The sequence below is a fragment of the Chelonia mydas genome, chromosome 17, assembly GCF_015237465.2.
Source record: "Chelonia mydas isolate rCheMyd1 chromosome 17, rCheMyd1.pri.v2, whole genome shotgun sequence".
NCBI lineage: Eukaryota > Metazoa > Chordata > Testudines > Cheloniidae > Chelonia > Chelonia mydas.
In genome coordinates, this window is record NC_051257.2 from 15,853,963 (window position 1) to 15,877,186 (window position 23,224).

The 23,224-nt window shown below is 44.4% G+C and overlaps 1 protein-coding gene across 6 annotated transcripts in view; it reads left to right on the forward strand.

Moving 5' to 3' along the window:
• CASTOR2 (cytosolic arginine sensor for mTORC1 subunit 2) overlaps positions 1 to 23,224 on the forward strand; it is a 208,568-nt gene that overhangs the window by 122,725 nt on the left and 62,619 nt on the right. For all 6 annotated transcript variants that reach the window (XR_006286231.1, XR_006286232.1, XR_006286233.1 and 3 more), the window contains exons 3-4: positions 20,243 to 20,436; positions 20,916 to 21,048. Coding sequence is in view for 1 of the 6 variants with exons in the window: in XM_043530841.1 (XP_043386776.1) it covers positions 20,243 to 20,436; positions 20,916 to 21,048 (327 nt within the window). In the remaining 5 variants the exon portion in view is untranslated. The remainder of the gene's footprint in view (positions 1 to 20,242; positions 20,437 to 20,915; positions 21,049 to 23,224) is intronic.

The following is a 23,224-nucleotide window of genomic DNA, read 5'->3' on the forward strand; positions in this document are numbered from 1 at the left end:
AGATGAACTGACCTGCTGTTGTGCAGGTTTTTGATGGGTCCAGCTTGCCTTTCATACCCCTGAAACAACCAAGTCACAGGTCCTATTTACAACCCAGCTTTACTCTGACCTGGTGGCAGTTTGTTATATAGACAGGATGGTCCCCAGCTTGGAATGTGGTCCCCTGACTTGCTTACATATTGGTGGTCTGGTTGTGTCCTTAGTCCCCCATAGTCATCGCCTTGAAAACTTCCTCTGCTTCCCAAGTTTGTGTGCTTCTTTCTCTCTTCTTCTTCCCTTACCCCCCTACACTTGTAGCAGCATCTTTGTCAGCCTCCTCTTCCTGTACCACATCAGTTCTGTATCTCAGCAGCCCCCCTTCTCTGCATTCTATCCTTTTTTCCATCCTGCCTGGCCAACTTGCAAGGACATCAGACGGCAAGTTTCCTACAATGGCTTGGGTTATTACTCGAATTCAGTTGCGATTTCTGGAGTTAAGTATTGACTTTCATAACTGTAACGATCTATTATTATTATTCTCCTCTCCATCATCCCCTCGTCTTGTTGAATAATTTCAAGGTGTTAATTGCCTGCCCCAGCAATCAGTCCATTGATCTGGAACACAAACATTCTTGAAATAATTTTCTGTCTGAGCCCGTCTGTGGCTTACGCAAGTGGCAGCATTTGTTTCCTTGTTTTTAATTTCCTGCAAAGAAAAGCTCTTGTATTGTTCTTGACAAAATGCCTGTGACTCTTTCAGCTGTCACTCCTTCAGGCCATGTGGTTTTCACGTAAGTCTGACACTAATAGTATGCACTTCTCGTATAATTAAAGTGTGTGGGTGGGAATTACAAGTTCTGCTCAGTCATGTTGTTTCATAGAGATTGCTGCCCTGTGTTTATCATATGCAGTAACTCCCTGGGACTCTTACTCACTTAGAAACCTTATATTTGGGTCAGGTTGGGAGGGGAATTAGGCAGTTTTTGCTGTAGGTCTCTTGAAGAAGTGCCATTATTTCTTCTTGTAAGTGTAGTACTTCCTTCCTGTAATGTACATACCATGAAAAAAGAAATGAGGGATAATTGCTCAAGTACTTTAAAAACGTGGCATGCATCATCTGCACCAAAGGGATGATTTTCATAAGGCTAATACTTCCACAAGCAACCCGCAGAAGTGTTATGTTTTCACAGTTTGATCGGTCTATGCCAGGGTGGTGTGTGTGTGCTCTCTGCAGCTTACTTGCTTAGTTTCAGTTAAGCTAGAGGAACTGCTCTTTTCCCTTTTCAATCAAATGCTTTGTTACTTTGTGAACTCCCTCCCCCCCCACCCCCCCGGAATGGTCAGGTCTGTTACTCCAAATGTAGAGCACGCAGTTCGGGCTTGTTGCCCATTTGAGATAACTGAGATCAGATGCATACCTGTTTGTTGTGATGGCCGAGGGGGATGGATACAAATTTCAGTAATTGATAACTTGGAGGAGAGGTTTCAGAGTAGCAGCCGTGTTAGTTTGTATTCGCAAAAAGAAAAGGAGGACTTGTGGCACCTTAGAGACTAACAAATTTATTTGCGCATGAGCTTTCGTGAGCTACAGCTCACTTCATCGGACAGAGGAGCTTTGAATGTCTTTTCTGGGGGTCGTCGCATAACTGGACCATGTAGTGTGTGTGTTTTCATGGGTTTGCATTTAGTGTAGTTAAAATATAAATCCAGTTCTCTTCACCAGACCTTTTAAAAGTATAGTATCCCACCGTAAAGGCAGCCTGTATTTTAAAGACACAGTAGCATGGACAAGCGTGGCATTGGATCTTAGCGGTGAGCTGCTATACTAACTCAGATGAGACACAGTGGTGAAACTAGATTGATGTTAAGGATGGCTCTGAGGTGTACATCCGTGTATGTAACTGTGTAGGAGGGAGGGGAGATGTTTGTGTCATTTCCAATTCCAGCCTCCTTCCATGCTTGATGGTAAAATACTATTTGGTTTGGCAGATGTGCCTCCTATGGGTTTTCATTCTCCGCCATTGGCTTGTGTAATACCGTTTCAGGGATTCGGGTGCTACTGCAGTAAGTCATGGCTTTAAAGACTTCACCCCTGGAAAAGATGGCACGGATTGTGCTGCTGTGTTAGAGATCTGTCTGAGTTAGGGTGTGTCGTGTTGACACCTGCACACTTGGCTGTCCAGAAACGTCATCTCTAGAATAATTCAGCACATCCAGGCTGAGAAAAGAGTTCCCCAATTTAAACAGAGTATTGAAGCATCCCCTCCCTCTACCAACCAGGGCGTTTCCAGTTCACATTCAAAGCAGGAGGAGGGGAAGAAAGGCACATCTCGCAGTCTGTAAGCTGAGCTGCTATGAATCCTCTCAGTGCCTGGAGCGGGGAGCCTTTCCTGTGTCACCTGATTTTATTTAATTTGTTAGTGCCTCGTTAGTACCCTCTGCATTAGCAGAAGATCTGACAGAGAACTGCGAGAAAGCAGGGTTCTACGGGGCTCCTGAAGCTGGTAGGTTCTATTTGGCATCTCCTCAATTTTGTGCTCATGAGCCAGGTTTCCTCTTCCCCTCACCCTGAGTTTTTTCTTGATCAGCTGTAAGCAGGAGAGGCTGGTGTCTCCCCCCATTTCTTTAAGAAGTGTGAGTCTGCTTGGGCTTATCCTCTTTGTGGCAAGGTGTTTTTGTCTGAGATCACAAGTAAAGAGGAAATTTGTCTCCTGGTTAGACCAGAGCACCAACAGCCAGGACTCATGGGTTTCATTACCAGTTCTTCCACTGACCCACAGTCTGGCTTTGAGTAAGTCACTTACGTCTACGTTTACAGGGCTGCAGTAGCGCTTAGTGAAGATGCTGCCTATGCTGATGGGAGAGCGGTAGCTCTGTCAATGGGAGAAACCATTCTGTCGACATAGCACTGTATACACTGGGGGTTAGGTTGGTATAACTACATCACTTAAAGGGGGTGGGTTTTCCACGCTCCTGAGCAATGTAGTTATACCAACATAAGTTGGTGGTGTAGACCAAGCCTTGAAAAAACTAATATTTTGTGCAGCAGTGTAGAACAGTAAAGCATTAGATCTTGTCTATACTAAAAAGTAAGGTCAACCCAGCTACATCCCTCAGGGGTGTGAAAAATCCACACCCCTGAGCAACATAGTTAAGCCAACCCAATCGCCAGTGTAGACAGCGCTGGGTGGACAGAAGAATTCTTCTGTCGAGCTAGATACTGCCTCTCAGGGAGGTGGGTTAGCTATGCTGCTGGAAGAGCCCCTCCCATCAGCGTGGGTCATGTCTACACTGAAGTACTAGAGTGGCACCTGCAGCGTGTAAAGAGGCCCATAGTTGCAGAGATTCCACAGACTACAAATTGAATTTCCACCAGCACTGGTAGGAAAGGTTGGCATTAATCTAACTAATGTCTGAAGCTCTTTACAACAAAACTGTGCCATGAAAAGTAAGGACAGATACATAAAGGGAAGGTCTTGAGAAAAAAATTGGAAAAAATAACCCCAACTATACATACAATATGATGGTGGCTAATTTAGTTACAACTAATCAGGAAAGAGATCTTGGAGACATCGTGGATAGTTCTCTGAAGATGTCCACACAGCGTGCAGCAGCACTCAAAAAAGCGAACAGGATGTTAGGAATAATTAAAAAAGGGATAGAGAATAAGTCGGAGAATAGCTTATTGCCCTTATATAAATCCATGGTACGCCCACATCTTGAATACTGCGTACAGATGTGGTCTCCATCTCAAAAAAGATATACTGGCATTAGAAAAGGTTCAGAGAAGGGCAACTAAAATGATTAGGGGTTTGGAACAGGTCCCATATGAGGAGAGATTAAAGAGGCTAGGACTTTTCAGCTTGGAAAAGAGGAGACTAAGGGGGGATATGACAGAGGTATATAAAATCATGAGTGGTGTGGAGAAAGTGAATAAGGAAAAGTTATTTACTTGTTCCCATAATATAAGAACTAGGGACCACCAAATGAAATTAATGGGTAGCAGGTTTAAAACAAATAAAAGGAAGTTCTTCACACAATGCACAGTCAACCTGTGGAACTCCTTGCCTGAGGAGGTTGTGAAGGCTAGGACTAGAACAGGGTTTAAAAGAGAACTAGATAAATTCATGGAGGTTAAGTCCATTAATGGCTATTAGCCAGGATGAGGTAAGGAATGGTGTCCCTAGCCTCTGTTTATCAGAGGGTGGAGATGGATGGCAGGAGAGAGATCACTTGATCATTACCTGTTAGGGTCACTCCCTCTGGGGCACCTGGTAATGGCCACTGTCAGCAGACAGGATACTGAGCTGGATGGACCTTTGGTCTGACCCAGTATGGCCATTCTTATGTTCTTATTTTTATGATCAATGCTGATTGAAGTGTCTCCTCCAGGATTATTGCTAGTTGAAATTGTTTGGGGAGGGAGGGGGACATGTAGAAAAAGGACTCGAACACCTGGAGTTCATGAAAACTTCACAGAATTTCCTATACCAGTTTTGCTGCGTGTCCAAGACTCACTTGCATTTTATATGAGGTGATTCTAATTTATTTTTATCACCACAGCCATTTCTGTGGTCCCAGACTAACTAGAGATGTGTGAAATGCAACTGTTTCACGCTGTGGTTCATACAAACCCTGCACCAAATCAGTTCACTCAAGAATGCAATTCCATTGCACATGTTGCAAATTCAGCATGGTCTCAGTAATATTTTGTTCAGGCTGCAAGCTTTGCGTTGGGCTTCAGATTCAACGCAAACCCAAAACCAGATGAGATGCACTCAGCTTAGCCTAGAAACTGTGAGAATGTATATGATTTCTCTGAGTTGTCCCAGGTTCACTTGGAAGGCTCATCACTCTAAGCTGCTGTGCCTTCAGGGACCCTGCTGCAAATGTGGAAGTTGCAATGGCATGTGTCATCAGGCTGGTTTCTTGTGGCTTCTGGTTTCCTTGTGAACATGTTGCAGCGCTCTGCATAAATGCAGGATTAGGACTCTAGTGATGAGTCAGGTAGAACTATTAATTCATGAAGTCCATGCCAAGACAGGAACGGGTAAATTCTGAGGGCGAGGAAAGGACTGTCTTGTGGCTAAAATACAAGGCTTGAGTTAGTATTGAGCAAGTTTCTCTATCTTTGTGCCCCATGTGTACAAGGGCAATGATACTAACATACGTACAGGGTTGTCGTCATGCTGACTTGATTGCCCAAATCTGGTTCCAGGTCTTTAAGCTCTAGCCGGGAGAGGCTTGTGCTTCTGGATCCAAAAGTCCCAGGTTCAATCCCTGCAGTCCAAGCAGTGTCATTGTTATATATAGACTGGCGTTCCTATTCTTAGTACAACCACTTGGAATGCACCACAAAAACAGCCTAGTACAGATGAAGCCTGAGAGAGAGGGTTTTGGGGAGTTTGGAAAGAGAACTGGAGAAATAGTTGGACGGAAATGAAACTTCTGTTGAAATGCAGCGACAGTGTTTCATTACCACTGGTCTGGGTGCAAGCAGACAAACTGATCTTGGCTCATAGCTTTTTCCTCAAAACACATGTATCATTATAAGTAAAAGGGGAGAGAGGAGTGCCAGGGTTCTCAGCCAGGGGTACACAGAGGTCTTCCAGGGGGTACATCAACTCATCGAGATATTTGCCTACTTTTACAGTAGGCTACATAAGAAGCACTAGCAAAGTCAATACACATTAAAATTTCATACAGATACGACTTGTTTATACTGCTCAATATACTATACACTGAAATGTAAGTATGATGTTTATATTCCAGTTGATTTATTTTAGAACTGTATGGTAAAAATGAGAAAGTCAGCAAGTTTTCAGTAATAGTGCGCTGTGCCACTTTTGTATTCTTATGTCTGATTTTGTAAGTAAGTAGTTTTTAAGTGAGGAGAAACTTGGGGGTACACAAGACCAATCAGATTCCTGAAAGGGGTACAGTAGTCTGGGAAGGTTGAGAGCCACTGATCTAGTGGTTTGATTTATATTTCTGTAGCACCTGGGAATCCCAGCACGCACGAGGACCCTCTTGTGGTAGATGCTGTACAAGCACAGAACAGAGCCATACTAAGTAACCTCTCTCCGCCTCCCTTTATGATGACCTCACGTGAGGGTCACGAAGTTTAATCATGGTTTGTGCAGAATGTTGGAGGAAAAAAGCCACTCCCTCATCTCGCTTGCTGCGATGCCTTCAAAAAACTCACCAATGGTTTTGCAGTTGGCGTGCTGTGACTGTAACTCATCCTGCTGACCAGTTTTGTCTCATTGCTACCTTGTGCTTCCTAGACTGTTTGTCACAAACCTGTTGTCTCTTGCCTTATATTTGGATTGGAAGCTCTGTGGGGGCAGGGGCTGTCTTTTTGTTCTGTGTTTGTACAGCACCTAGCGCCGTAGGGTCCTGGTCCATGGTTGGAGATCCTAGGTGTTACGGTAATACAGATGAATAATGATGATTATAATGAAGGTGACACAGACGTGTGCAGGTTGGTGATATTGGCCATGTACAAAGCTTTAGGGTCTGAGCGTAGCCATGTGTGGGAGGATGCTAAACGTTGTGTCCTATGGAAAAAAGATGGGTAACTGAGCTCACTTGGGCCATTTGAGGTTTGGACTCAGCACGTGGAGCCTGAGCTTTTAGTGTTTGAGCTAAAGGACTAGTTCCACTAGATTCATGGGTAACTGAGTGAAATTTAGGGGCCTGTTCTCCCCTGTATATTGTATATTGTAACTGTAACAAGGATGTCAGCCTAGATGATCTAATGGTTCCTCCTGGCCTTAATGTATGTCTTAGCAGCTATAGTAGACTCCTCTCCTCTTATGTGGCCTTGGTACTAGAGTGGCACAAAGACCTGTCCTTTCCTAGCGTGGGCTACACATGCAGGAGTTTGGCCGTCCTGCATATTTGCCAGGCTGTGTAGTTTTGGTGTGTGTGTGTGTGACGCAGTCCCGTGGTAAGACTGCTATATGAAGATGCATTAATTCCCTAATTCCAAGTAGTCTGGGTCACCTCTGCTCGCAGGTGCTGGGAGAGATGGAATTGTGGAGCTCAGCAATTAGGGATAAACAAAGAGGTAATTTGTGAGGTTCCACTCTCCATCAGGAGATCCAAACAGTGGCTTTTAAACTCCTTCCTGAGATTGAAAATGGGGGCGTTTGGGAGGTGGGGGAAGATGGAAAGGAGGAGCTATTTGCAGGTGGAGGAGAGAATATAGCTTGCCTCACATGGCTTGAGACCTTTTTCCTGTGAGGGGAACTCATTCACATTGCAAATGGGCTCTTCCCCCAGGGAAATCCTGGCCTTTCATTAATGAAACTTGGGTATCCAGCTGCACTCCAGCTGTTGATTCCAGGAGGCTCAGGAGCCATTTATTCTGGTGGTATTTTGAAGAGCTAGAGTGGGCGGGGGGGGGGGGGGGGGGGGGGGGCGGGGGAGGGAGGAGGACTGATTGAATTTCTGCAGCAGCTACTGTTTTTCTGACTTCAAGGAGACGGGAAGGGCATGGAGACCCTCACCTTAATGGAGGTATAGTCCTGTATTGGTTGAGTGTGGCTCAGCTCATCTCATGGCTGTGCCAGCACAGACAGCTGTTCAGAAGCTGCAGGGATGGGAGATATCAGGAAAAATATAAAGAAGAGTTGTAATTTGGAAGTGTACTTGGTCAGATGGTTCATATGACTTCCCCTTCATCGACTGAGTTCTCTGCTAGAAACCCTTTTCTGGGTTAGCTTGTGTGCTTCTGCTTTTCATAACTGCCAGGGTGTCTACCAGGGGAAAGGTGATCTCTTAAGTAACCAGGGCCCCCAAACCTTTACGGTTTTACAGGCCAAACCCAGCCAATTAAAGTTCTCTGGGAAATCAGTTGTCAGGCAGTCCGGATCATGGAGCATCGGTATGTTGCACTCCCTATGCGAGACCCATGCAGTTCGTATTAGCTGCAATTTCTAAAATGGTTTAAAGGTTCATCTCCATGGGGAGCATGCTGTAGAAATCTGGCCCGAGGTGACACAGGCCTAGATAACAGCAGTAAGGGCCTGCCCCTGCTAGAAAATAGCAAAGTGTTAAAATCACTCTTAGCAGCCCTGGTATGTAGATGTACAGAAGCAGCTGGGGATCCAGCAAGAGATTCGGGTTACTAAGCTGCGTAATGAATGGTGGGCAGACTCTCCCAGTCAAGGACGTGGATTGTTGTCTCCTCCATTTCTTCTGGGTTGTTTTTACTGTTATAAGCAATATCTCTGTCTCCTCTGGATTAAGACAGCCAGCTCTCTCTCAGCCATGTCCCGTTCTCCATTAGACACCAGGAAAGTCATGCCACTGCACATTGTAAGAGATGGAAACCTAGAACTGGGCATCCTCATTATACTGAAGGATATCCACATTTCAGACCAGGTCTGCTCGCTAGCAGCCCCCTATGCACACTGAACAGGAAGGGCAGCAACAGAATTTTGTGGACCCCCTACACAAGAGAGCCCTCCATCAACTGCCCAATGCTATCGTCTGGGATCTCCCAGGAAGAAAAGAAAAGAGCAGTTCCATTATTATTGAATATTTTGGTATTACAGTCCAATCACAGACCTGACCCCATTATTCTAGGCATTGTACAAACACAGAACAAAAAGATCACCCCTTCCTCGAGGAGCTTACGGTCTAAGCAGAAATCCATGGGCTGCTGCTTACGTCCTTCAGTAGTCAATAATATTGAGAGGAGGTGAAAGAACCCGATCTTCCTCCATTGCTGTAAAGAGGTCATCATCCAGTGGAGCTGCTCCTTGACAATGTGAAAGGTTATTTATAAAAGTTGATATTGGCCAATAACAGTTAGTTCTTCTTCGAGTGCTTGCTCATGTCCGTTCCAAGTAGGTGTGTGCGCACCGCATGCAGTCGTCACAAGGTTTTTCCCCTAGCGGTACCTGCTGGGTTGGCTGTGGAGTCCCCTGGAGTCGCACCTTCTTGGCGGCGTATATAGGTCCCTGCCGACCCGCCACCTCTTCAGTTCCTTCTTACCGCCTGTGACGGTCGTTGGAGATGCTGCTTCTCTCCCTTGCTACGGCAAGTGATCCCCTTGTGGATTTTTCCTATTTGAACCTGTAAATAGTTTTTACTTAATTGGTTAGTGTTTCAGTATTTTATAGTTAGATACGTTTCTGTTGCGGTTTTCCCCCACCACGATCTGTTCCTCCCGGGGACCAGGGCATGCCTTCGTCTCAAGGCTTCGAACCATGTGGTTCCTGCCAGAAGCCTGTGCCCAGGGGAGACCCTCACGACTCCTGCTTAAAGTGCTTCGGAGAAGCCCACCAGACTGACAAGTGTAAAATCTGTAGAGGCTTCTGCCCAAGAACCAAGAAGGAGAGGGACTTCAGGTTAAAACTTCTCCTCATGGAGTCAGCTCTCTGTCCCCAGCCGGCACAGCCCATGTCAGGCCCAAAGCCCAGCACTTCGGTGCAGTGCACACCGGCCTCAGTAAGGGAGGCTGCGGCACGAACAAAGGACTCGGGGTCTAGAGACCCGCGGCATCGCCACTCTCCGGCACTGAAGACGAGCTCTGCGGCTTCCAGGCACTGCTCTCGCTCACCGGTGCTGCACAAGAAGCAGAAGAGAGCCGAGAGGGGGCATTTGCCCACAGTTAGAGCATGGAGTGCGAATGTGCCCATGGAGTGCGTCCTGTGCCGGGACACCCAGCCCCTGCTCCGGCAAAACTGGCACCCTTGACTCTGGCCTAGCAGGGAGGTCTGTCGAGTCTGGTCCTGTTGGACTCCCCTGCGCAGGAGAGCCAGATGGGGGAGCTGGGTCTTCCATCCACCCCGGACACGTTTGTGGCCTTTGGATCCTGTAGCAGCAGCATCCAGGTTAAACAGCGGCCCCTGTATAGTTCCTTTATTTGGAATAGGGTTTTCAGTTTGTTTTGTTAGTTTGTTTTTCATACATCTGAAAGAGCTGGAGAGTTTATAGTGGGTAAAAGTTGTTGGTTGTTCTCTCCAGTCCCAGCAACGTGCCAGACACATTGGTTCGCTGGAACCAGTCCAAATTCCTGTTGGCGCCTTTAATTGGGAAACAGGGACTGGGATAAACAGGAGACTCCAGAGCTGTAAATAGGTCAAGTGGCCACATGGCACCATCTCTGCTCTCTACGAATGCACCCGAGGATGCGGCGTTGACCAGAGAGAGCCATTTTAAGAAGCTTTTCCTCCCCCTGTCCCCCAAGCCTAAATATATTGCCACCTCTGCTTCCACTAATCAAACCATTAGTAAAAACTTTCCGCGGAGGAGTCTGCCTTTTCCCCAGTCTGCTTGCCATGCATCCACTTAAACTGAGAGGACCTCTGCTGGAAAGGAGGAAATCGGCTGGAAAATGGAAGCTGGATAAGCCAAAGAGAAGCAGACTGCAGCACTGTTGGTGCAGAGGGAAGCCGTGCTCCTCCTAGAGGTGCTGAGATGAAATGTCTTACATCACGCACAAAAATGTTGTGTACTAGAAATAGTCCAGGGAATGACTGCCGCCTCCTGTTTTGTAATACTTCCAGCGCCTCAAACAGTCATACCCAGAAAGCTGGGACTGCTCCTGACCTTACACTTCTTGCTGGCAGAGGGTGGAAAAAGTAAGCAAACACGAAGTACATTGGAGCGTACTGTTCTAGCTTCCCAGGGAAAATGTATTCTAGTTCTTTACCCGGGCCTTTTATCATTACCTCTCTAGATATCTCTGGTTAACTGCAGCTTCTGTATTAGTGATCATATTGTATGTTATGTTTGGTAGAGCTCATCAGAAAATAGAAAGTCTTTTCCTGGAATAAATGTTCAGATTTGTTTTCAAAATGCGGTTTAGTTGTTTCGAAAACCAAAAATTTGTACAGGAAAATGCCAAATTGCTTATGGGGCCATTGAAACTTCAGCAAGTCACATTGTGCCAATACAGTGTTCTTCTAGCAACTCTCTAAGCTGCTGGTGGTTTTTGTTAACCGACTTGATAATGCTGGTTATGAGCCACTTCTCTCTGTTTGGCATCACGGCCGAGTGAAATGTTCTGATTGATCAAAGTGCCTTGGACTTAGCTTTCTTAGTCTCCTAGTTTTTATGAAATAAAGGTTGGACTAATGAGTTTCTGATTCACTCAAGGGAAGGGTGTAAATAACTCCCACATTTGTGAATAATCGCTCTTGCAGTCAGATGAAGTTAGTAACTTGGGGTCATGGTGTGAAATTCTCGTGTGTGTAATCTGTAGTATCCACATGAATGGTATGCAATGCAAACCTGTTATTAGACGGAATGTTGTTTGAATCAGACTGTCACTAAATCATGAGACTATTAAACTGGATATAGTTATTTGCTTTAATGTAGCCCCTCAAATAGCTTTTTCGGACGAATTAATCCTTGGTGTACGAGAGCCTGAAACAGCATTTGGGGATCTTCAGACAAATTTCACTTGAAAAATGTGCTGAATGCACCACAGACCACTAAAAATACAGACATGGTTGTTCCTTATTGTCACAGGCCAAGACGTGAGTGGTCAGGCCTAGTGGCAGTCAGTCAGAGCCAGAGTCAGGAACCAGGAGCTGAGTCAAGAACCAGGAGGAGGGGTGGGACAGAGTGAAGGCAGGGCTGGAGCACGGCTGGAGACGAGGCAGATGCAAGAGAGACTGCAGCTGCAGATGAGTGCACTGAACAGCTGCTGGCTGAGTGCTACTGCTGGGCTTAAAAGCAGTCCTGGCAATGCTGCTTAGCCAATTAGGGGTTTCAGCTGTGGTTAACTAGCTGATCCCAGGTCTAGCTGCAGGCTGTCATTCCTGACACTGATTATATGTATTATGGTAGCACCTAGGAGCCACAGGAATGGACCCGGACTGCATTGTGCTATGCCCTGCACAAGCACAGTTCCAAGAAACGGTCCCTGCCCCAGGGAACTTAGGAAGGGAGATGGCTGGTCATTTCTCACTTGTGTTTTTCCTTCATTTAAAGGTAACAAATCTTTCCACCTCTTAAGGGCTGACAGTCATGTGTTTATTACACTCCATCTTTTCCATCTCTGATGCAAAGTTATAGAACTTTCCTTCCTGGTCTCATTATAACAATCAAAACCCACATCTCCCAAGGAAAACATTAGGAGAGTGAAGCGCATATTTTAGGTGCGGCTGATGGTACCGCCTATTAGAAAGGTTGCCAGACGTTTCCCATTGTAAGACCCTGTTTCGGTTGCTTACAGCTTTGTCAGACCTTCACAGTCAGGGCTGAAATTTTCCATGCTAGACGTTTGAACTAGGGGTGGGGGGTAAAATTTCAGTCAAAATGGTTCAGCCATTTCTGAGAACAAGGCTAAGGGAAAAATATGTTGTTTTCCCCATGTTAAAAAATTCTAGCAACCATTGAAAAACAACCATCCAACCCTCTGGTGCCCCCACATTCAGGAGAAGGAGTGGCCTTTACATCAGGAATGTGGCATTTCCTAACTTTTGAGTGCTTGACTTTGCAATCTTAATAATGTTCTTTTTAACATATCTATGTGTGTGTGTTCAAGTGTGCAATAATGTCTAAATATGTTGAGAATTAAGATTTCACTGCTTGCTGGGGAAGGGTGGAGTTGGAATGAAAATTTCAATTTTCTGTGCTACTTTAAAAAGAAAAAAGAAAAGGAGTACTTGTGGCACCTTAGAGACTGTAGTCTCTAAGGTGCCACAAGTACCCCTGTACTCCTTTTCTTTTTGCGAATACAGACTAACACGGCTGCTACTCTGAAACCTTTAAAAAGAAAGTATTTAAAGCACAGTGGCACTCATTTAAAGTTGTTATGGTGTTAAGGGGTGTGGTGCCAGGAATAAAAGTGGAAGATGTAAAGAGATAGGGGAGTGTCTGTGTCCTTCTGTGCGCAAGCACATATTATATAAAACTGAAATGTACATTCCACCAGGACCCCTGAAAAACCTATAGTCTCATTTGCAAACAGTGCTGGTTCTAACACGTGCTTTCTCTCTAACTAATGCTTTAAAAATTCCTAATGAGCCACTGGGTGAGATATAACCACTGACCTGCCGAGTGCCGCCTGTGTATGACTATATGTCTTTATGGTCCCATTTGTGAAACTGGAGTGCCCACCGCTGTGCAGAAATGTGATTCCTAGGACTGTGTTGCTTGAACAGCAAAAGGGGCCTTTCACACCATTACTTTCATGGCTCACACTCGAGATGCTATCTCCTAGAATTGATGGTGATGCATGCTGTCTTGACTGTTGCCATTAGAAGAGAAGCGAGAGTGACAGATGACCAAATAGCCAGAATTAATTTTTGTGGTTAGCTTTAATGGAAAAAATTGCAGAACCTGCCAGGTTGTGTAAGAATTGATGCATAGGAGTGGAATACAGAAATCTTTTCCAAGAACAAGGCACTAATGAAATCAGAATTAGAGCAGGACTGACAGGGGATAAGGAGATTTTTAGTTGATCAAAGTCGTTGAGGGTTTTTTGTTTTCCTTCCTCTTTCCTTCATGCACTGACACGTTCATTCTTTGGATATAATCATTTTGTTTTCTAGCCCTAGACCAAATTAAGTCCTTTTATCCATTCGAGCTATTGTGTTTGGGTAAAAAGAAAAGGAGTACTAAGTGGCACCTTAGAGACTAACCAGCTTATTTGAGCATAAGCTTTCGTGAGCTACAACTCACTTCATCGGATGCATAGTCACTCACTGGAGGAGCTAAATATGGCACTCAACTCAAACTGAAGCCAGGGACTTTTCTGCCTAGCAACCGATTTGCATCACGTTGGTGCCTGGTGCCAGCTGTGTTCGTGTATAGTTTGGCAAGTAAAATGTCTTTGGTGGCCAATTATTAAGCTAGAGGCAAGTGGACATTAAAAATAAAGAATGGAGGAGAGCTTTGCATCCCCCAAAAGGTTACTGTGTGAACTGTAAAATCCTTGAGGTACTTAATCCTCTGTTAGACATTTCACAGCTGCCTCTGTGGGATCCCTGTGAGGAAACTGGCCGATAGGATGATTTTGCTTTTCTTTCCCTGCTTTTCTCTCTGTGCTACACTACATCATCCAGGAATAGCAGTTTCCTGAATGGTAAAGGCTAGCTCAGAGTCCCAGCTGTGAACGTCCTTCTATGTACAGTATAGAAGCATTTCTTCACTTCCCTTGCCCCGTAAAACCTTTTGCATCCCTTTTCTGGCAGGGGGAGAAGAAAGCTGCTTCATTTCCTAGGTCAAAGTAGTAATTGGTTTTTTCCTTCCTGTTGTGCATTTTTCCCAATTGTACCACGTTGCAACATCCAGCAACCTAACAGGCCTTTCTCAGTATAGGTCTTATCCAACGCCTATTGAAGCCAATGGAAAGACTGCTGGGTGCTGAATCAGGCCTTAGAACCAAAGATAATCCCTCACTTCATTATGAGCCAGGATTTAAAACTGCAGAAGGATGAAAATCTTTTTTTTTTTTTTTGTAAAGAGCCATTTTATTGACATCTTCAAAAAAAAAAAAAAAATTGTGCTTTCAATTAAAATCCATGGGAGTGGTCCACATTTTGTGTCTTGCAATTATTAAAGCTTTTCTTAAAGCTCCAGCTACTGGAGTTACAACGTTGCATGAGAATCTCAGCGTTCGTGGTTTAAAAAGTAGGTTTCTAGCCCTTGTGATTGCAGAGAGAAGCTTGAAAACATGGTGCAATGGTGCCCTAAAGGCTCGAAAAACAGAAGGCATTTAAAAAGGACACAAAATTTATTTTAATAAACTCATGATTTTGGAGGGCCAGACTCATGATTTTTGAAGTTTTAGAGTCAGCAGTACTGCAAATAAACATTCATCCATAGAATGAGGAATCAGTTGAGCAGTCATTTACTATTGGGTAATATCATATAGCATATGCAGTTCATCGCTGTAATAAAAAGTATTCATACACTGAATTAAGATTGGACTCTCACTGCTTGTGCTTATGAGATGAGCCAATGTATTAACGCAAATAAACAATTTATAAAATAAACAAAGCATCTGTGCTTCTCTCCCTTCACCAGTACAAATCTGTCACACGTACATTTTCATCAGTAACTAAACATGAGTCCTTAAATGGGTATCTAATTGAAGAAAGATTGAAACCAATGTCATATAAAACAGCCCACAATTTACCCTTTCTAACAAAGGGAACATTTTCCTATGTGGCTGTACCCAAAACAGCACTCATCCAATTTTCTGTGTAAGCAGATGATATGCACAAAACTAGTTATTTTCCAACGACCACTGTGGGCCCTTAATTGTAACCCTTTTGTAGAATGTTTGGAACAATGTACATCTTAAAGATAGGAAGAAAAATTGATGCATTTTTATGTTGTTCCACTTTCTAATTATATTTTGTATGTGTATAGTGGCTTTGCTGGAGGGACAGTAGTGTACAGGTGTTTTCCAAACATTAAGTAAGCCTTGCACTTTCTCTTCGGGGTAGGCAACAATTTATTATGCCTATTTTCCATGATGGGGGGCTGGGAATTAAAGTACAGAAAGATTGACTTGGTCACAAAGGCCAAGGTCACAAAGGAACTCCATGACAGTGTTAGGAAGAACTTTGGTGTCTGTGTCATGAACTGCAATAACTTATTTCCTGCCAATGAATTCTCTAAAGTAATTGTCATGGTTGTCTGAAGTTGTCCCAAACATATTTCAGAAGAGTATCATTCCATCTAAGAATAAGTGCTACAAGAAGAATTAATTTTCACTCATGCTTCTATGCCAGTCCATCAAAGTTGGTGGTAAATTATTCATTTTTTGTCTCTGTGTGGCCAACCTCTGGTGTTCCTATAGCATCCTGCTGAGGGGAAATCAGGTATTCTGTGTTGAATCTGTCTGTACTCAGTGGCAGTTGCAGATTTCAGAAGATCTGGTGAGCGTTAGAGTAAAGAGACATAGGAGTCTGTTATACCAGATCAAAACATAGCTCCATCTAGTCCTATATCCTGACCACAACAGTGGGCCATAACTGGTGCTTCAAAGGGAGATGGAAACTGGTGCCGAGTGTTCTGCTGAATGACCATGTGGGTGGTGAGTTCTTGAAAGCATGTTATTTTCCACACCAGTTCACTTAACATGAATGAAAGTGATGACGTGAACCCTTTGGCTCATCCACGCGTGCCAACAGTGGGTTAGACAGTGAGGTTTGTTTAATGGGGACATGGGCCGCTGAACTGAAAGACTGCACCTTTCCCAGAAAGCGTGCCCTTCCCTGCAAACCATTACACTACACAAACCTCCTCACACAATTCAAACCAGATCTGAACCTTATTGGGAGCTTCATTTAAAAAACATCCACCCATTCCCAAACTTTTCTAAAAATTATTATTGTCACATTCCTTACTCATCCTTGTTCCAGTCGGTAATGGTAAGGTCATTGTTTTGATTAGAAGTGGGAACCATGGGACATCTGGTCGGAGCAAGGGAAATATGATTATGAAATTTCCATGCCAGTTTTGCGAACTTGGAGGTAGCATCTGAATTCCTAGGTGTTTTTCCTGTCTGCGCTTGCCAGGCATTCACTAGTGAGATGATGGTGCTCAGCTCTATGCAAACCTTTGCAGGTCACCATTTGGGGTTTCTCCGTTCTTGTTCCTGTGCGGGGAGAGGCATTTGTAGGCACGGTTGGTTGCTGACTTTCCACTGGTGGTGAAACACCAGCACTGCTTACTTTCCTTTTCATTTCTTAGCTTATTCTGCCTCATTGAGTCTGTGTTAATGTTGCATTTGATATTTCCAGCACTCTTTGGACCTCACACATTTTACAGTTCTTTGGGCAAGGCACTTCTCCTGCCTCCCTTTCCCCCCTCCCCCTCCCCGGGTCTTATTTGATGCTATTTAGAAGACATTGTCAAGCCTCCCATCCGTTTGTTTCATTCAAACTGGGGTTGCACTTTTACCTCTGGCTGCCTATTGGAAACAGTGTCCAGCAGTGGTAATTTAGTCACTTTCCATACTCATTTTTTAAATGTTAATTGAATTACGAGATGCAAGGTTACCTGGGCAAAGAAAATGACTATAAGGCATGCTTCACAGGGTTTGTTAAACCCAATTAAACTAACATAATAAACACTTCACAGTCATTACAAACATAAATGGCAAATGGGCCTTTTTCACCCTCGAGGAAAAGGTTGTTGGGGGATAAAAAGATGGATCTTCCCCACTGCAGCTCTCTGGTTCACCTTCCCTGGCTACTTGCAATATGCTTTTCAGATTTCATTTCACAGAACTCAAAGCTCTCCGATCCGCAGAGCTTAGGACCAAAAGGGACCACCAGATTCTCTAGTGTGATCCCCTGTATATCACAGACCACCAGCGCCACTCAGCACCTGCACGTTAAACCCAGCAACTGAAATTAGACCAACGTGTTACAGCCTCAGGGATCCCAGTCCCCGAGCATGTGTCTGGCCTGGCTCAGCTCTGTCCCAGCAAGCCTCTGAGCCGGTCAGTGCGAGATGCGTGGCATGGTTGCTTTTTGGAGCAAGTGTTTGCATAGTACTGGAGACTTTGGGAAAGAGGTGACTTTTCTATGGCTTAGTGAGATCCAGGGGGACGATGCTGCTTTAATGGCTTGGTGATGTCGGAGCAGAGCTGTGAATGTGCATGACATGCAGGTGGCCTTAGTGTGAGCTTGTCTGCTTTGCGCTGCCAAGAGGTAAATACATGTCCTAGAAGGAGCGCTTTATATCTGGAGAGAGGAGCTGGGTTGGGAATAGAGGAAGAAAATGCATCAGGGGCTTATTCAGTCAGCCTGGGTAATTTAGGGACCTGGTTTCTACCTGTCTATTGATGTAGTGTTGGGGTTTGTTTTGTTTTGCTCTGTGATGCAACGTGCTGTCGGATCAGAAAACAAGCTTGGATACATGGCTGAAATAATTTCCCATATGCGGCTGGTGCTGGGGTCTCAAAGGTGATTGATATGCCAACTTATCTAGCTTCCCTGGTGCCTAGTTTCGAGGCTGTGCAGCCAGCCTTAAAGTCTGCTATCTCAGTAATTGGCCTATGAAGCTAAATAGCAAAACACAAGAGCAGAGCTCTCCGTGCCCTGTTTGTCCTTTGTTTGTTCAGGCTTGTTTTTTATGCTGCATATAATTGTGGCTGTTCAGGGAAGCGAAGTTAACACAGTATGTGTCGATCAGCCTAGTAAAGATTTGCGAAGCTCTCCCTTTCTTCTCACGGTGGTACTGTGTATTAATTGTATTACAAAAAGAAAAGGAGTACTTGTGGCACCTTAGCAACTAACAAATTTATTTGAGCATAAGCTTTCGTGAGCTACAGCTCACTTCATCGGATGCATTCAGTGGCCCTTTTGTGCTAGGCGTGGTGCAAACACACAGTAAGAAACAGGCCCTGCCCCAAAAGCACATACAATCTGAAAAGAAAAGACGGACACTCAGTGGGATGGGATACCAAGGCATGGGCTGAGGGGACTTTCCAAGGTCACACCGCAAGGTCAGTAGCAGAGCTAGGAATAGTAGCGTTCCAGCCCTGTGCCCATATCCACTAGACAGTGCTGCCTCTCGTACGAGCGATTTGTCAACGATCCAAATGAAATCCATGTTTCTGCATTTTGCCAAGGACACCATAAGAAGCCTGTGAGCCTTCCCTGCTACTGTTCCTAAAAATACTGCCATTCACAGATCTGAAAATGTTGGCCAGCTGGGACTATGTCTGCTGGCCCTCTTATTTGTCGGCCATTGACAACAAAATAAATGCTTCTAAGAATTTCAAAGTAGCCTGAGAGATTTAATTGCTCAGTTCCCATTGAAATGAAGGGGAATGGAGTGTCCAAATCCTGTAGGCATCTTTGAAAATCCTGCCTTCTACTTACACATTCTGTATGGCTCTAGAGAACATGCTTGTATGCCTGTTGCTGTATCCTCTTCTCTTCGTTTGCTTCACTCACATGTTACATCTTGTCTTAAATGAAGACTGTAAGCTCTGTGGGGTAGGGCCTGTCTTTTACTACATGTCTGTGTGGCGCCTCGCACAGTGGGGCGCTTGCTTCTTTTGGGGCATCTGGGTTCTGTTGTGATGCAAATAATCTGAATCCCACATACAAACACAACTCAGCTTTGGGTCCATGTCTGAATGTTGCAGCTGCCCCTTTTATGCCTCTGACTGCTTGAACTGAAATCCTGAATCTGAGCATTCCAGGTCTGCGGAGAAGTTCAGAACTCGGTTGCTGAATCTTTCCCTACTCTGCTGAACTATTAAAGGATTCTGAAAATGAATGAATAAAAAAAAACCTATTAATTGAAAAACATCACCATGAATTAAAAAACACTATTAAAGAATTTTTTAAAATGTAAAATCAGCAGACGAGAGGTAAATAAAAAGGAATAAATAGGAGAGTTCTGTGTCTGTCTTAGGTACTTATATGGCATCCATTACTGTAGTATCTGAGTGTCTCACAATCTTTAATGTATTTATCCTCACACCTACCCTATGAGGTAGGAGAGTGGTTTTCGGCCTGTGGTCCGTGGACCCCTGGGTCTGCAGACTATGTCTAAGATTTCCAAAGAGGTCCACATCTCTGTTCAAAATATTTTTAGGGGTCTGCAAATGAAAAAAGGTTGAAAACCACTGAGGTAGGGAAATGCCATTACCCCCATTTTACAGGTGATAATAATACCTGGTTCTTATGTAGCCCTTTTCATCAGTAGATCTCAGAGCACTTTACAAAGGAGGTCACTCTCGTTATATCCCCATTTTACAGATTGAGAAATGGGGCACAGGCAAGTGAAGTAACTTGGCCAGGTCACCCATTAGGCCAATGGCAGAGCTGGGAGTAGAACCCAGGTCTCCTGAGTCCCACTCTAGTGCTTTATCCGCTAGGCTACACTGAGGTAGGAAAAAAAGCTAACTCACTTGCCCAGGAACACACAGGAAGTCTGCGATAGAACAGAGAGTTGGACCCAGATCTCCTAGTTTCTGGACTAGTATCCAAACCATTGGATCATCCTTCCCGTCTAGTTAGGGGTAGTTATGTATAGAAAGAACTCTAGACGGCTGCAAAAAAACAAGGGAAAGAGAAATTACCTGGAAGAGATCAGAGAGAGAACCCAGTAATATTATAGGGAATTGATGCCACCTTTTATGTTGTAGCATCAGCGCTGCATCCCACCAATGCTGTAGCATATGTCTTAGACTCGTAATAAACTTTCTCCACATCATTCCATATGGATTCAGAAATGGAAATGGATCTGGTGGTCACATAGTGACCTAGGTTTCTCTGGCGTTGAAATTTATGTCTGTTTTCTCTCCATCTCTTTTCAGAGCTCCCTTCATCAGAACACTTGAGTGTGGCAGATGCTACGTGGCTGGCTCTCAATGTGGTTTCAGGCGGAGGCAGCTTCTCCAGCTCCCAGCCCATCGGGGTGACCAAGATTGCCAAGTCAGTAATAGCGCCGCTGGCTGACCAAAACATTTCTGTATTCATGCTGTCCACCTATCAGACGGACTTCATCCTGGTAAGACCAAATAAGATGGCCAGGGCTGCTTGTGATTCCGTGTTCCCTAGCAGAATTTGCTGGAATGGGGGCAGAGAAGAGGTTCCAACTACACCATTTTAAAAAAGAAAAAGGCAGGGGGGTGGGTAGCAAGCATTAAATACTTGAAGTAATGCTGCACTGGGGGTTCACCACTTTATTGCTGGCAAGTCCTTGGACACTTACAACCTGATGTGAATGCCACTGAAGTCGATAGGAATCTTTCTGTTGATTCCAGAATCAGGCCCACCGATAGTTGGACTGAGGTCACCAAATTCATTAACCCAACACCCGTTGGATTGCGACAACCTCCAGGCCTTGTTGTTCCAAGCGTGTGTTGTGTATGTGTTTCCCTATGGCTCAGCAGTGCATAAGGACACCTGTGATCTGATCCATTGTCCAATTCAGACAGTGGGGAAGTGGGTGCATCGTCACACGCCCATCTCTGTCACTGTCCTCAGATACGTGAGCGGGACCTGCCCTTTGTGATGCATACGCTGGCTGCTGAGTTCACCATCCTCAGGGTCGTGAATGGGGAGACGGTGGCTGCCGACGACTTCGGGATAACGAATGGGTTTGTCAAGCCAAAATTGGGTAAGGACCTGCATGGGCCCTGCTGATCGGTGCTTTTGCAGAGGAGTCAACATTTAACCTACATTAAATGTTCCGTGTGCTTCATATACTAAATAGATTGGATATGAATTAGCAGATTCTCACCCTAAGAAATTATTCAAGCAGGCTGCAGATTCTGAAGGGATAAGCTGCACTTGCTTTACAGCTTGAAATACCCTGGTCTTTCATACAGTCTAGAAATCCCTTTAGCCTGCGTCCAGCACTTCCCCCAGTTCAGTCTTTGTTCCTCAGGTGTTTCCAGGAGTCTTCTTGTGTGGGGAATGAAGAACAACAGAGGATGTTACTCCCTGTCTTATATAGCTTTAGCATATGGCAGGAACCCCTTGTTTTAAAACTTGGTTCCCAGACCGGTTTGTGGGAAAATATTGACATCCCAAGATGGAGTCCAGAGACATGTGGCCTGGTCATAGGACCTTGCATACCTCGCTGAGTCATAGTAGCCATTACTAACTGGCTGTCTAGAACTTCCCGGGAAGGTTAAGTTCTTCCAGGGTCATTGTCTTTGCTGATGGGCCATCAGCACTATCTGGCTTCTTCATTGTTGTACGAGAAAGGGAAATTGTGGGTGTCCCCCGGAGTAAGCATGATTGAAATACAGATACATCATCAATATTCCTAACTTTAGGTACAAAAATGATACATGCATACAAATAGGATAATCATATTCAGCAAATCATAACTTCTCCAATGACACCTCACATGACCCGTCTTGTGCAAAATGCATCCTAATTATGCCATAATCATATCATCATAGTGTCACTGTGACGAATATGGGGTGCAGTGTCACACCATCTGTGTCCCCCAAAATGGCATTTTTCATTTTCATCATGAGAATGTTTTAGTGTGGTCTCCTATTTTGTTGGAGTTTGTGTTCCAAGGCCTCTGAATACTCATCAGTCAAATGCCATCTGCGCCCCTGTATTATGAAAGATCAGAGGAAAAACCTTTTTTTTTTTAAAGTAGTTAAGGACATTGAGGTCAATGGTAATTGGGACAAAAAACAACATGGTTTTACAAAAGGTAGATCGTGCCAAACCAACCTGATCTCCTTCTTTGAGAAGGTAACAGATTTTTTAGACAAAGGAAACACAGTGGATCCAATTTACCTCGGTTTCAGTAAGGCATTTGTTACGGTTCCACATGGGGAATTATTGGCTAAATTGGAAAAGATGGGGATCAGTATGAAAATTGAAAAGTGCATAAGGAACTGGTTAAATGGGAGACTACAGTGGGTCATACTGAAAGGTGAACTATCAGGCTGGTGGGAGGTTACTAGTGGAGTTCCTCAGGGATCGGTTTTGGGACCAATCTTATTTAATCTTTTTATTACTGACCTTGGCACAAAAAGTGGGAATGTGCTAATATAGTTTGCGGATGACACAAAGCCAATACAGAGAAGGACCGGGATATCATACAAGAAGATCTGGATGACCTTGTAAACTGGAGTAATAGTAATAGGATGAAATTTAATAGTGAGAAGTGTAAGGTTATGCATTTAGGGATTAATTCCAAGAATTTTTGTTATAAGCTGGGGATGCATCAGTTGGAAGTAACAGAGGAGGAGAAGGACCTTGGAGTATTGGTTGATCACAGGATGACTATGAGCCGCCAATGTGATATGGTTGTGAAAAAAGCTAATGTGGTCTTGGGATGCATCAGGCGAGGTATTTCCAGTAGAGATAAGGAGGTGTTAGTACCTTTATACAAGGCACTGGTGAGACCTCATCTGGAATACTGTGTACAGTTCTGGTCTCCCATGTTTAAGAAGGATGAATTCAAACTGGAATGGGTACAGAGAAGGGCTACTAGGATGATCCGAGGAATGGAAAACCTGTCTTGTGAAAGTATCAGGGGGGTACTATGAAAGGAAACTCTAGATATCCTGTTTTATGAAAGGAAACTCAAAGAGCTTTGCTTGTTTAGCCTAACCAAAAGAAGGCTGAGGGGAGATATGATTGCTCTCTATAAATATATCAGAGGGATAAATACCAGAGAGGGAGAGGAATTATTTAAGCTCAGTACCAGTGTGAACACAAGAACAAATGGATATAAACTGGCCATCAGGAAGTTTAGACTTGAAATTAGACGGAGGTTTCTAACTATCAGAGTGAAGTTCTGGAACAGCCTTCCAAGGGGA